This window comes from Stenella coeruleoalba (genome assembly GCF_951394435.1).
Source record: "Stenella coeruleoalba genome assembly, chromosome: 13".
NCBI lineage: Eukaryota > Metazoa > Chordata > Mammalia > Artiodactyla > Delphinidae > Stenella > Stenella coeruleoalba.
The window spans coordinates 6898635-6913395 of NC_137159.1; the positions used below are offsets into that span (position 1 = coordinate 6898635).

At 45.4% G+C, this 14761-nt stretch overlaps 1 protein-coding gene across 7 annotated transcripts in view; it reads left to right on the forward strand.

The window, feature by feature from the left end:
* LONRF2 (LON peptidase N-terminal domain and ring finger 2) overlaps nucleotides 1-14761 on the forward strand; it is a 91687-nt gene that overhangs the window by 28994 nt on the left and 47932 nt on the right. For 5 of the 7 annotated variants that reach the window (XM_079941605.1, XM_079941606.1, XM_079941610.1 and 2 more), the window contains 3 exons: nucleotides 2132-2294; nucleotides 3771-3920; nucleotides 6436-6577. In XM_079941605.1, the coding sequence (XP_079797731.1) occupies nucleotides 2132-2294; nucleotides 3771-3920; nucleotides 6436-6577 (455 nt within the window). Of the gene's footprint in view, nucleotides 1-2131; nucleotides 2295-3770; nucleotides 3921-5157; nucleotides 5691-6435; nucleotides 8119-14761 lie in introns of those variants that run through there. The other 2 variants (XM_079941609.1, XM_079941611.1) reach the window with 2 other exon arrangements.

The following is a 14761-nucleotide window of genomic DNA, read 5'->3' on the forward strand; positions in this document are numbered from 1 at the left end:
ACTCCTCAATAAAAGGTACTCAGACAATTAGTGGGTAGTCCAAATGGGAAAAAAAAAATCTTTTCTCTGCCTTATACTATACACAAAAAGTAGCACATTTACATTCCCAATGTGAGATGTGAAAAACAAAATATTAAAACATTTAAGAGAGAATATTGGGGACTATCTTTACAGTTGGCAACAGGGAGAGATTCTTTTCTTACACAACATGCCAAGAGCATTAGCGTAGAGAAAGAGATGAATACATTTGAATTATTAAGAGTTGATTCATCACAGTCAGCATAAGCAAAGTGAAAAAAGTTTCATAAGTTCCACTGGGAATATGGAACATTCAGAAAAGATTTACTACAGATAAGCTACTGAACCTGTTTCCTGAACCCGTCAAAGGGCAGGTTGCTCAGGGTAACCGAGGAGAGACAGGTCCTCCAGGGAGAGAGCATACAGGAGCCCTGGCTCACCCGTGGCCAAGCCCAGGAGAGGGGGAGAATTCAGCTGATTTTTTGGACAAATTTCTGATGGCCTCATGTGGGCAAACATGAGAGCCTCGATGCCCTGGATGCTGCAGAGTTGGCAGCCAAGTTCCTGGCCACAGACCAGGTGAGATGTTTATCGCAGGAACAGGTTTTGTGGCTGAGACCGACTTTGGAGGAGCTGACATGTGAGCTGGGGCACCGAGGCCTCCTTTGAAGAGGCTCTTCAGGCGGCTGCATGCACACTGCAGCTGTGGGTAAGACAGACCCTTAGGAAGGAGGGCGCTTTATTGGTGATCCAGGCAGAGGTGTGATAACTCTGTGCAGGTGTGTAACTTGGGAGTCCTCCCTCAGCATTAGTTCGGAGGTGTGTAGTGTAGTTGTTCATCCACTTTAGCATCAGATACCCTTGGGTTCAGATCTCGGCTCTGAATCTTCCTGTGGCCCTAGATCAGTTTAATTTTCCTGAGCCTCCATGTTTCTGTGAGGCTTGGATGAATACGTATGATAAATCGCTCTGTGTAATGCTTGACACATCGTAGGCACGATCGATACCATCAGGATGTGGGGGACAGTGGGAACCGTGACTGTGGGTAGGGTCACGCGGGAGAGCTTTGGAGTGAGGATACAGTGTCCCGGGCAGCCCCAGTGTGGTGGGGACACGTGGAGGATGCTGGTGGTGAAGGGAGGGACCGGTCAGGGAGGGCGAGAGTGCTGGGTCAGCGACAGGTCAGCTGGGGTGTACCAGCCTCACGTGTGACTCCACTGGGCTCATGTCGGTAGAACAGCGGGGTCTCGAGGTGTGATGGGGAGACAGGGAGATGAAGACAGTGCTTTTTTAAAAAAAAAAAATTTATTTATTTTTGGCTGTGTTGGGTCTTCATTGCTGCACGTGGGCTTTCTCTAGTTGCAGAGAGCGGGGCCCACTCTTCGTTGCAGTGCGTGGGCTTCTCATTGCGGTGGCTTCTCCTGTGGAGTGTGGGCTCTAGGCACACGGGCTTCAGTAGTTGTGGTACGTGGGCTCAGTAGTTGTGGTACGTGGGCTCAGTAGTTGTGGTACACAGGCTTCAGTAGTTGTGGCACGTGGGCTCAGTAGTTGTGGCTCGCGGGCTCTAGAGCACAGGCTCAGTAGTTGTGGCGCATGGGCTTAGTTGCTCCACGGCATGTGGGATCTTCCCGGACCAGGGCCTGAACCCGTGCTCCCTGCATTGGCAGGCGGATTCTCAGCTACTGCGCCACCAGGGAAGTCCCAAAGACGGTGCTTGTAGATGCCTTTCTGCGGCAGTTTGTTGGGGAGGGAAACAGCATGGGGGAGGGGAGTAGAGTCTGAGGGGCGGGGGGTGGGGACAGTGCTCTAGTGCCCCGGCCAAGGGGGCTGGGGGGCCACATTTCGGGTCCACCTGTCCCCACCCCACTGGTTAGAAGGGCTGAGGCACAAGTACCCCGTCCCCGCCGGCCCTTCTCTTGCCACGTCGCACATCAGTGTGTTTCTCATCGGCTGCTGGTCTCTTGGAGGAAATAACCTTGCTGCTCTGGCATGGAGATGCTGTTTGTTTCATTTGGCTTTTTATTCCTTTAAGACCCAGGATTGCATCTGGGGAGAACTGAAGACCCTCCTGCATTTTTAAAGTCAGGGTTGTTTCTCCCGCCTGTCCTGCCAGGATCTCAGAGTACGGCTGCATGCTGGAGATCAAGGACGTCAGGACGTTCCCCGACGGCAGCTCCGTCGTGGATGCCGTCGGGATTAGCCGCTTCCGGGTTTTGAGCCACCGTCACAGAGACGGCTACAACACGGCAGATATTGAGTATCTGGAAGATGAAAAGGTGAGTAGTCACACCCACGGTGCCAGCTCTGTCCCCTTGCCAGCTGCTGTTTCTGGTCATCTGTGGGCACCGGGCCTTGTGGGGCAGAGGGCAGAGTGCAGTGAGGTGAGCTCTGAGGTCTGAGGCCCAGGGAGCTGAGCGTGAAGAAGACTGAGTGCGGTGGCTCTCAGGGTCCCTCTTCTATGCTGATAGAGGGTTTATTGACTATCATTGTGGATGATGACTTTTGGGGGTGTATGTATATATTTTAAAATGGTAGCTTAAATAGCTACCACATGAAATAATTTTAGTTTTTTTTAAAAGAAAACTCTCCACTACATATGAATATTTGATTTGTATTATATAAATCAAATTGAGAATGGTCATGTGTGTTATAATCTGATTCCTCAGTTTACCTCAATTTTCATAAATGCTGTTGTTTTATAATCAGGAAGGACCTTAGTGCTTTATTCCCATTTTACAGATGGGAAAATTCTCTCCTAAAGCAGCTGAGCAACTGGCCGAAGCTTCCACACAAGAGGCAATGATGGAGCCAGAACAAACCTGGGTCCCCTGGTCCTCAGCCCAGAGCTGTTCCTGCTCACCTGTTCCTAGGTGTCCCTACCTAGGACTGAGCCTTGCTGGGCAGTGAGAGGGGCCCCGGGCAGCAGGGCGCATCCGTCTGAAGCCTAAGGGCCTCCCCCTGGCATCAGGCTCAGGCCGTGAATGCACTGTCGCTGTAACGTGTCTATTGGAATATAATGTGGTGACGTGGAATATAAGTTTTAAAATGTTATAACTCTTTGACTTGGTAATTCTGCTGCTGAGAAACTAACCTGAGGAAATGACAGCCCCTTCTCTCACACACACACGCAAAACCACTTTTGCGTAAATACTTATAGTACTTGTATTATTTTATTTTATTTTATTTTATTATTTTTTTAACATCTTTATTGGGGTATAATTGCTTTACAATGGTGTGTTAGTTTCTGCTTTATAACAAAGTGAATCAGTCATACATAAACATATGTTCCCATATGTCTTCCCTCTTGCGTCTCCCTCCCTCCCACCCTCCCTATCCCACCCCTCCAGGCTGTCACAAAGCACCGAGCCGATATCCCTGTGCCATGCGGCTGCTTTACTTGTATTATTTTAAAATGTATCTTACGTGAATGGTTGAGTAAATCATGGCACAGCTCCGATATAGGATTGCATGTACTCATTAAAAATGATTCATGATAACATCGGGTCCGTGCTTATATTAAGAGAAACATCTGGATGTTACAGACGGACAGACAGACAGGGTAGATAGAGCTCCACTGTGTAAAAAAAGTGAAGATTTCTATGTTGAGCGTATAGCTTGTTTATAAAACACTGATGAATTACTGACGTGTCAGATGCCAGGAATCCGCTCAGCAGACGTGGCCGCAGTCCCTGTGGGATGGACACGCGTGTGATAATGAACTGTTGAAAAGGTTGTCTCTTCTCCTTGCTCAGGTGGAAGGTGCAGCGTATGAAGAGCTCACCGCCCTGCATGAGTCCGTTTATCAGCAGTCTGTGTCCTGGTTTGCTTCACTTCAGGATCACATGAAAGAACAGATCTTAAGCCACTTTGGGTTAATGCCCGACAGAGAGCCTGAGCCTCAGGTATCCTGTCCTTTCTTCTTCTGTCATGCTGTTATTTCCTGCCGTCATGTGCTGAGACACATTATGCTGGGGAAAACTTGGCAGTACCTGCTATGCTGTTTATTCCATTATGGTCGCTTATGAACCAGTTCATTTATCAGCAGCCCAAAGAAGCCCCTGGTATAGTAGCGTGTGCCTTTTGGAGCAAAGCGATACATGCTTTCTGATTAATACTACATGAAGGTAATTTCTTTTCCCTCAGAAATCAGTTTATTCTGATCGGCTGTCAGCTTTTGTACTTCTCCCACCAACATGGGAAGATTTAGTAGTCATTTCAGTATATGGGTAGGAACACTTTATGTTTTGCATGTAAGATTGCCCTGCACCCAATGAACAGGCGTTGGATAAATGAAGAGAAAATCCCCAACTCTCGTTAAATCGGAAACTTTCCTCGCCCTCGATCCCATCATCGTGGGCTTTCTCCCTGCTCCCAGGACTGCTCTCAGTGACACTGGTTCTTTAAGTGATGAACGGGTTTCAGGTCTGTGAAGCATTTGTAAGTGCAGATGACTCCACTTCTCTGCATTTGGGTGGCCCAGGTGGGGATGGTGTGCGCTTGTGACTGAGAGTGTATAGTTCGTCCTACTGTGCCCGCTCACCTATCCTGGAGAAAGGGGGGCAGGGCCAGGTCTCAGCAGGTTTACGGTCAGATGAAATGTCTTTTGTATCTTTTCCATCCATTTTTATGTTCTTTTTCTGTCTCTTGGGGGCTTCTGTCTTTTACCCCCACTTGAGTTCTGTCTTTTCCAAACCCAAGACAGTGCTTTCAGCCTCAGCTCACCTCCGAGTCCTTTCTCACCCTCCACTCTGTTATAACCCCTCCTCCTCTGTTCTGTAGCCTGGATTCAGAAAGCAAGGTGATTAGACTAACTTGATTGAGGTATGAATCATTCTTTTTTCTAGGAGTTTTTGCTTATTAACCCCAATTAATCTCTAATTGTAACACATTGCATGATGGGAGTGGCTTAAAAACAACAGAAATTTATTATTGTACAGTTCTGGAGGTCAGAAATCCGACACAGGTCTCACCAGGCTATGACCAAGGTGATGGCAAGACTTTCTTCCTTCTTGGAGGCTCTAAAGGAGAATCCATTTCCTGACCTTTTCTGGCCTCGAAAGGCTTGCGGTGTTCCTTGCCTCTCACCCGTTTGTCCGTCTTCCAGGCCAGCAGCTTGCACCTCTGACCCCTTTTCCACAGACTCATCTTCCCCTGATCACAGCCCAGAACAGCTCCCTGCTGGAAAGACCCTTGCGATGAGGCTGAGCCCACCGAGGTGGGGGAGATCCAGCATAAGCGCTCCATCTGCAGGTCCCTGACTCACTCGCATCCGCAGTGTCCCTTCTGCCGTGTAAGCTGCCGTAGCCACGGGCTTCAGGAACTGGGGGGTCAACGCCTTCGGGAGACCATTAGTCTTCCTACCACAGAGGATTTTAGGTCCTTTGTGGGAGATATTTTTATGCCAAGGCCCTTCCCATTAATCATGCTACTCAGTTTCTCCCCACTCGGTAAGATGAGGAGGGAAAGGGAGGGTGTGAATCACACAGAAGGCTGTTTTGTCCAACACTTGGACCTTCTTCCCTTGGAGAGGAGACGGGTGGCTTGCGCACAGTGACGTGGGCTGCCTGTGCACTTTGGCCTCTGTGTTACTCCTGATCTCTCACCCTGCGTACTTTGGCCTCTGTGTTACTCCTGAGCTCTGGCGAGGCTAGAGCCACCCTCCCTGGTTCCCAGTTTGGATTCTGAAGTCAAGACATTAGAAGCAGGGCGCCTTGGACGCCTTGGTTCCAGTACCAGGACTATTGAGAACAACTTTGTGATCAACTTTTGCTTAGAGCTCATTCCAGAAGTGCCTGCTGCTTGGTTATGTGAAATAAAGGCTCTCAGGTCGCTTACTAGTTCATATATATGTACATGTATAATTAATAGTAACTATTAATAATATATAATTATAGTAATTTCTTATATATATATATTTAACAATAACTCATATATAAAGATGTTTCATATAGAGGTACATTTGTCACTGACTGTATTATAAGGTTTATCTTACTGTAACACTCAAACTTGCACACCTACTGTGTGCTTTATAAACATTGTGCTGTATATAACATACTTAAAACTTAAAGAACAGCAACAGAACATTGGACAGTAGAGGTAAAAATTATAGTCTCCTTTTCTGGCTGGTCATATGTTCTGAACTAGAGCTTTGAGAGAACAAGGGTGACTAATCCGTAGTGTTTCCCTGTGGAAGATGCTTCTCTTGACACATTCTTCCTTTTGTGAGTTTCCCCACATTTCAGTGTGTGACGTGACAGTAAGCTTTGTGTTTTGAGGGCTGAATGAATTGCGCGGTAGACCTCAGAGAGAAGACGGCATTTAATTCTTGTTCACGTGTCTGCAGGTAAACAAAAGGCCATTTGGGGGGAACAGGCTTGTATTGTAGGTGCTAATTTTGTGCTTCCCTTTGTTTTGCAGAGTAACCTTAGTGGTCCTGCCTGGTCCTGGTGGATCCTGGCAGTGCTGCCGTTGGAGCGGAAGGCTCAGCTGGCCATACTCAGCATGATCTCGCTGAAGGAGCGTCTGCTCGCCATTCGGCGAATACTAGCCATCATCACGCGTAAGATGAATAGTCGGCAAGAGCTGGTTAACGGCCGGGAGAGAAATAATTGATTTTCTCTCTCAGGGTTTCTGGAAGCCCTTGTGTTTTTATGAGGAGTTCCAGGCACGGACGAGTAACATCCATCCATCGTGCTTTGTAAAATGCTTGTTGATAGGGTTACAGATTGGAACACTTAGCAAACCTTGACCCCTACTCAAAAGTTGGAAGTCTGTGCCTGGTGGCATCTGACTCTGTACAAGGTTAGCCTGAAATTTGAATGGATCCCATGGTTGGAAAACAACCTAAGAAAATCTCTCTGAACCAGATGTTTTCGGTGTGTAGTTCACTCACAACAGGGGACAACCCAGATGATTGACAGGTGGTTCAGGTTTTGCAAGAAAGAAGACTCCCTTCCCAGTGAAGTGTTCCCATCATGCTTTGGAGGGAAATCACGTTTTTACCTGGAAGCATATTTCTCAGAGTACAGGCTAACCAAAAACGCACTTAGGCTTTGAGTGTCACTGTGAAGTTGTCTGTGAAGGAATCAAACAGTTGTCTAGCGGCAGGGCTGAAGTTAGTCCTTACCCGAGGAGTAGTACAGAACGGGTTAGAACTGCGTTTTGTGTCCTGCCGTAGTTCAGATGTTGTAAATTGCATGTTTTAATTAATATCAAAATACAAGAAGGGTACCTTGGATATAGAAAAATCTGAAAACAGTATAGTTGATTTGAGGGTATGTACTTACACACACACACACACACACACACACAACAAAGAATGAATAAAGGGAGCTAAAACTGTACATGTACTGGGATGTTCAGAATACAACCAAAGGAGTGCAAAGAACCCCTTGAAACCAACCCTGTCTCATTAATTCAGTGGATGTGAAGCATGTAGGAAATGTCATCTTTCTACTCAGATTGGCATTAGAAACTAGGCCCATCAGTAAATTTGAGTTCACCATCCATCCACTAATATATGAAGACATTAAAAAGCTGCTATGAAATGGGTATCTGCCTATGCCAGGAAAACACATCAGGACAGTATACAAGGAGAGGGAGGCAGGTATGGGATGTAAGCATGTAGCAAGTTTTTCTCCAACCCCAACCTGAAAATTATATTTGTTTTCTTTTTTAGTAAGTTTTACATTGATCAGACCAGATGTTATCTATTAAAAAGCAGTGGTGGGGCTTCCCTGGTGGCACAGTGGTTGAGAGTCCGCCTGCCGATGCAGGGGACGCGGGTTCGTGCCCCGGTCCGGGAAGATTCCACATGCCACAGAGCGGCTGGGCCCGTGAGCCATGGCCGCTGAGCCTGTGCGTCTGGAGCCTGTGCTCCACAACGGGAAAGAACCCTGAACGAACCCTGAATTGAAGAATTGAACCCTGAATGTTGCCAAGTATCCCCTCCTCTCTACTAGGCCTAGATGCTTAAGTCTAAGCCGTTGACTTCAGTCTCCTAGAAGAAGGTCTTTTCACCCTTACAGTTGCTCACGTTAACTTCACCTGTCACTTACCCACTGCTAAAAAAAATTACCAACATCTGCTGGATCCTATAAAGTAGCTTTTAGTAGTGGATCTTAGGTGTATATTCTAGTAGTGCGTATTGAAATATTAGGATGTTTCAGCAGCATAAAATAAAGGAGAAGTTAAAGTACCACCATTGTACTTGGCCATGTTGGGAACCGTACCTCTGTGCCCGGGTCTTAATGTGTAACAGTGACTGAGTAACAATACAGAGAGGTCCATGCCATTGAAGGAAGAGTTTACTGCTATTCGCAGTTTTGTTAGAAATGAGAGGCATGGCACTCGGGGCTACTTGGGAAAGCACCCAGCGTCCGGAGGCAGAGACAGCAGTGAAGGGAAGGCATGGGGCAGTGTATTTTGGCAGGAAAGGGGAAACGGCATGGCTCGTTTGTATAATGTCGGTGGGCTGTGGGCTGCAGGGTGGTCTCTAGTTGTCTGGTACCGGCCCTGGGTGATTCGGGCAGAGGAATATTGCCTCTTGGAGGGTAAGAGCCGTCAGAGGAGGTGGCTCAGAGTGTGAGCGCTGGATTGTTGGGTTTTGTATGAAAGTCGTGCTCCCTTGTGAGCCCTTTGCTGTCTCTTAAGTATTGGCTACCCCAGAAGGGGCCACCTCTCCCCTGTCAGGGAGGCCCCCAAGAAGTCAAAATATCATAAAAATATTTTTTAAAAACATGATTAATACAATTAGTCCTCTGTTGTTTTGACATCATATTAAGGAAACTTGGGGTGATAACAGAGACAATGGAGACATTTAGAGAATAGGGCATAAGTTACCTTAAACAGCATAGAAAGCATTTTTTATGAGAGTAAAATAAAGCACAGGGGAACACTGGTGAAGGTATAAGGAGTCCTTGAGGTCGGCTCATAATTAAGTTTCCCATTTATATGGCATTAGCCGAGATCACAGATCTGGAATTTTGGGGGGGAGGAGTTCTTTAATAATATTTTGGGGAGTTGTAAAGTGTGTTAAAAGTATTAGTCTGGTAATAACATCTTGGTGCATTTCTTGGGTCAAGATGGCAGGTCGAGCAGTTGTGCTATTGGAGGGTGTGATCTGGTAATTTAACAAAGTATATTAGCGATTAGTGGTGTCAACCTTTTTGGAAAAAAAAAATAATCAGTTCAGCCCGCACAATTGAGCTTATTCATAAATAGCAGAGGAATTGCAATTTGGGACCAGCAAGCTATGGTGAACCACAGGCAAGTTTGGAGAGCAATCCTGTTGTTTTTGGATGGAGTGTCCTATAAGTATCAATTAAGTCCATCTTGTTTAATGTATCATTTAAAGCTTGTGTTTCCTTATTTATTTTCATTTTAGATGATCTGTCCATTGGTGAAAGTGGGGTGTTAAAGTCTCCTACTATGAATGTGTTACTATCGATTTCCCCTTTTATGGCTGTTAGCATTTGCCTTATGTAGTGAGGTGCTTCTATGTTGGGTGCATAAATATTTACATTGTCATATCTTCTTGGATTGAGCCCTTGATCATTATGTAGTGTCCTTCTTTGTCTGTGGTGATAGTCTTTATTTTAAAGTCTATTTTGTCTGATATGAGAATTGCTACTCCAGCTTTCTTTTGATTTCCATTTGCATGGAATATCTTTTTCCATCCCCTCACTTTCAGTCTGTATGTGTGCCTAGGTCTGAAGTGAGTCTCTTGTAGACAGCATATATGTGGGTCTTGTTTTTGTATCCATTCAGCCAGTTTATGCCTTAAACTACATTTAAGGTAATTATTGATATGTATGTTCCTATTCCCATTTTCTTAATTGTTTTGGGTTTGTTATTGTTAGGTTGTTTCCTTCCCTTTTGTTTCCTGCCTAGAGAAGTTCCTTTAGTATTTGTTGTAAAGTTGATTTGGTGGTGCTGAATTCTCTTAGCTTTTGCTTGTCTGTAAAGGTTTTAATTTCTCCGTCGAATCTGAATGAGATCCTTGCTGGGTAGAGTAATCTTGATTGTAGGTTTTTCCCTTTCATCGCTTTAAATATGTCCTGCCACTCCCCTCTGGCTTGCAGAGTTTCTGCTGAAAGATCAGCTGTTAACCATGTGGGGATTCCCTTGTATTTTATTTGTTGTTTTTCCCTTACTACTTTTAATATTGTTTCTTTGTATTTAGTTGTTGATAGTTTGATTAATATGTGTCTTGTTTCTCCTTGGATTTATCTTGTGTGGGTCTCTCTGGGCTTCCCTGACTTGATCGACTATTTCCATTCCCATATTAGGGAAGTTTTCAACTATAATCTCTTCAAATGTTTTCTCAGTCCCTTTCTTTTTCTCTTCTTCTGGGACCCCTACAATTCGAATGTTGGTGCATTTCATGTTGTCCCAGAGGTCTCTGAGACTGTCCTCGATTCTTTTCATTCTTCTTTCTTTATTCTGCTCTGTGGTAGTTATTTCCACTGTTTTATCTTCCAGGTCACTTATCCGTTCTTCTACCTCAGTTATTCTGCTACTGATTCCTTCTAGAGAATTTTTAATTTCATTTATTGTGGTGTTGTCATTGTTTGTTTGTTCTTTAGTTCTTCTAGGTCCTTGTTAAATGTTTCTTGCATTTTCTCTATTCTATTTCCACGATTTTGGATCATCTTTACTATCATTATTCTGAATTCTTTTTCAGGTAGACTGCCTATTTCCTCTTCATTTGTTAGTTCTGGTGGGTTTTTATCTTGCTCCTTCATCTGCTGTGTATTTCTCTGTCTTCTCATTTTGCTTATCTTACTGTGTTTGGGGTCTCCTTTTCGCAGGCTGCAGGTTTGTAGTTTCCTTTGTTTTTGGTGTCTGCCCCCAGTGGCTAAGGGTTGGTTCAGTGGGTTGTGTAGGCTTCCTGGTGGAGGGGACTGGTGCCTGTGTTCTGGTGGATGAGGCTGGATCTTGTCTTTCTGGTGGGCAGGTCCACGTCTGGTGGTATGTTTTGGGGTGTCTGTGAACTTAGTATGATTTTAGGCAGCCTCTCTGCTAATGGGTGGGGCTGTGTTCCTGTCTTGCTAGTTGTTTGGCATAGGGTGTCCAGCACTGTAGCTTGCTGGTCGTTGAGTGAAGCTGGGTGTTGGTGTTGAGATGGAGATCTCTGGGAGAGCTTTCACCGTTTGATATTATGTGGAACTGGGAGGTCTCTGGGGGACCAGTGTTCTGAACTTGGCTCTTCCACCTCAGAGGCACAGGCCTTACACCCAGCCAAAGCACCAAGACCCTGTCAGCCATGTGGCTTAGGTCAGGACAGAACGTTACCTTCTCATAATATGCCAAGTTCCTTATGTCACCTACTCTGTTTAAGGCACTGAGAAATTTTGGAAAGCACTAACTCCTGCCCCCAGTCATTTAGGAATGGCCTGGTTTCAGCATTTCTGCCAACATGATTATTTTTAATAGAAAAAATTAGGCCTTTACAGTATTGACATATATCTCCTTTTAACAGCTGTGGATCAGAAGAAGCAGGGGCCAGTACATTGGGTGTCCTGTGACTCTCTCAAAGGGTGAGAGTTTATGAGTTGCCAAGGGGGTGGATCTGAGATTCAGAAGGACCAAAGGCGATACTTTTGGCCAAGGTATTTGGACGGTCTCTACAAATTTTGCCAAATGAGTTTTAATAGTGCTGTTAGCACTTTCAACTAACCCTGAGGATTGAGAATGGTGAGCCCAGTGAAAATGTAAAACTGGCCAGACAGCACAGACTTGTTGTAGCACTTGACCTGTAAAATGAGTTCCTTCTATCATGAAGCTCGAGAGGGGGTCCCCAGGAAGGGATAATCTTTTATAACAAAATTTTAGCCATAGAAGGAGTTGTATATCTACAAGGGAAAGCTTCACTCTTCTGAGAAAACATACAGACCATGATTAAAACATTTATATCTATGAGATGGGGGAAACTATGAAATCCATTTGACAAACCTTGAATGGTCCATCAGGCAATTCAAAATGCCCAGGAGTAATGTGAACACGTTTCCCTGGATTGTATTTTGGACAGGTGGGACAAGCAAGGTTGGTACGTCTTGTAGCTTTATTATTTTCCCACCAATATTAGTTCATGAGTGCTTTGTCACTGGACCAGTGGTTTAATGCATGTACAGTGGCAAGGAATGCTTATCGGCTATAGATAAAAATGTTTGTGGTTTTGCCTTTGACCAAAGAGTGAGAGTGTATAATTCAGCCTGTTGGGCCAAAGTAGCCGTAGGTAGAGGTGCTGTCTCAGTGACTTCAAGAGAAGTTGTAATAGCAAATACAGCATGATGTTCACACGTTCATCTTTTAAATAGGAGCCGTCAGTAAACCGTGAAGAACCTACACTGGTCAGAGGAGTCTCCTCTGAGTTAATACGGAGAGTCAAAAGGTGGTCTGTGGGGGCTTCCCTGGTGGCGCAGTGGTTGAGAGTCCGCCTGCCGATGCAGGGGACATGGGTTTGTGCCCCTGTCCGGGAGGATCCCACATGCCGCGGAGCGGCTGGGCCCCTGAGCCATGGCCGCTGAGCCTGCGCATCCGGAGCCTGTGCTCCGCAACGGGAGAGGCCACAACAGTGAGAGGCCCGTGTACCACAGAAAAAAAAAAAAAAAAAATATGGTGGTCTGTCAGTGTTAAACAGTCATGAGGAGTTTCATCAGTGAAGAGGGAAGAAAAACAGGATTGAGGTTGTCACAACACGAAAGAGTTATGTGAGGAGCAGTTAGCAGAAGGATTTCATAGGTGTAATGAGAATTCAGGAGGGCTTCACTGCATGGGTACAGAGATGGTTAAAGGGGATCCCGTGATTCTCTCTTTGGTGGCCTTAACCAGAAGGGCAGCGGCAGGAATGGCTCTGAGGAAAAGGGAATATCCCAGTGCTGTAAGTTACAGCTGTTGGCTCTAATACCCTATGGGTTGATGACGGTCCCCGTGCTTTTGGGCGAGTACTTCAAGGCTGTTCTCTTCCTTCTCACCTGCGAAGAGGGAACAGGAAGCTGGTATTGAGGATGTCCAAGGGTAGGTGGTGTCATTAAACTTTTCTTAAAGACTTCAGAGTTGTGGCATGTTGATCTCCTCTAATGGTGGGGTCAGGTTTGCTGCTTTCTAATACAGCATATAGAGGCTGGGCCACAAGAGAGAGATTTGAAATCCAGTTTTGAGGGCGGCCAGCTAGCTCCAGAATACCTTGTAATTGGGGCAGAGTTTTAGGCTTTGGGAAGTTCAGGATGCCATGACGCCTACCTGGATACAAATGTAGTCCTTCTTCTGAGATTGGGTGCCCAAAATACTGAACTTGAGTTTGGGCAGACTGCAATTTTTCTTTGGAGACTTTATGTCCCTTAAGCCAAAAGTTTCCACAGGTGGATGCCGTCCTCCTCTGAAGAGGTTTAAGAAGGAGAACATAGAAACAAATCATCTATACAGTTGACCCTTGAACAGCATGGGTTTGAAGTGCCCGAGTCCATTTATATGTGGACTTTTTTTTTTTTTTCCAGTAAATACCCACTACAGTACTACATAACCTGCAGGTGGTTGGATCCATCGATGTGGATATGAAGGGCTGACTGTAAAGTTATACTCAGATTTTCAACTGCATGGGGGGTCGGCATCCCTAGCCCCCGTGTTATTCAAGGGTCAACTGTATATTGTAACAGAGTAGAGCCTGCAGAAGACTTTATTTCACCCAAATCAGGTTTCAAGATTTGTGGAAAGTAAGAGAGACTTTGTGTGAAACCCTGGAGCATTACTGTTCACGTGTATTATGGTCCTTCCTAGGTGAAGGCAAAAAGATATTGGCTACTTTTCTCAACTGAAATACCAAAGTACACACTGTATAATTCTGTTACAGTGAAAAAGTTTGCTTCCAGGGGAAATGGATGTCAGTTGTGTGTGAGGGTTCGGAACAACAGGTTCAAGGGATAACAGTGTATTGCTTGGAGGACCTGGATAAACCTCTCTCCTTGGCCCTTGGGTTTTCTCACAGGCAAAATAGGAGTGTTATAGGGATCAATGCAAAGGATAATGAGGCCCTGAGCTTCGTAATCTTCTATTATTGGCTTTACACTTCGAAGGGCTTTTTTACTTACAGGGTATTGACCAATTCCCTAGGGAAAAGTTCTGAGGGATCTGTCTGAATCCTAATGGGAGGTACACTGTGGATTTTGTCAGTATGAGTTGGAGATTTTCCCTATAAGTAAGGTGGTAGCTGATTCAGATGATCAGTCTTCAGAACCAGCTTCAGTGCCATCAGAGACAGAGCAAATAAAAGATGCCTGAGGGTCATTTACTTCACCTGATTGGCTAGTTTGATTTCAACTGTGTCACGTTCTATAATTATTTTCCCCTTTAGGGAGACAAAAATTTCAGGATGATCCTTTTCTAAGAAGTCTAGGCTTAATAAATGAATAGGGGCAGAGGAGCTAAGGCGAAAAGGATGAGCGTCTCTCAAAGAGCCTAAACAAAAGGGACTAGGTTCAGAGACAGGACCCTCTTGATGTTAGAGATCCCCACTGTTTCAAGTTCAGGGACTGAAACTTTAGTTAGTTCATAGAGTGGGGAAGCCAACAGAGAAAAGTTAGGAACCCAAGGTGAGCAATAACCAGCCAAACCCAGGAATTCACCGAGCTGTTGCTTGGTAGTGGGTCTAGGGAACCCTGTGTTAGCCGAGCTCTTTTTGGAGATAGTGGAATCCTTCAGCGCTTAGATGGTGACCTAGGTAGTGAACAGTGTCTGGAGATAA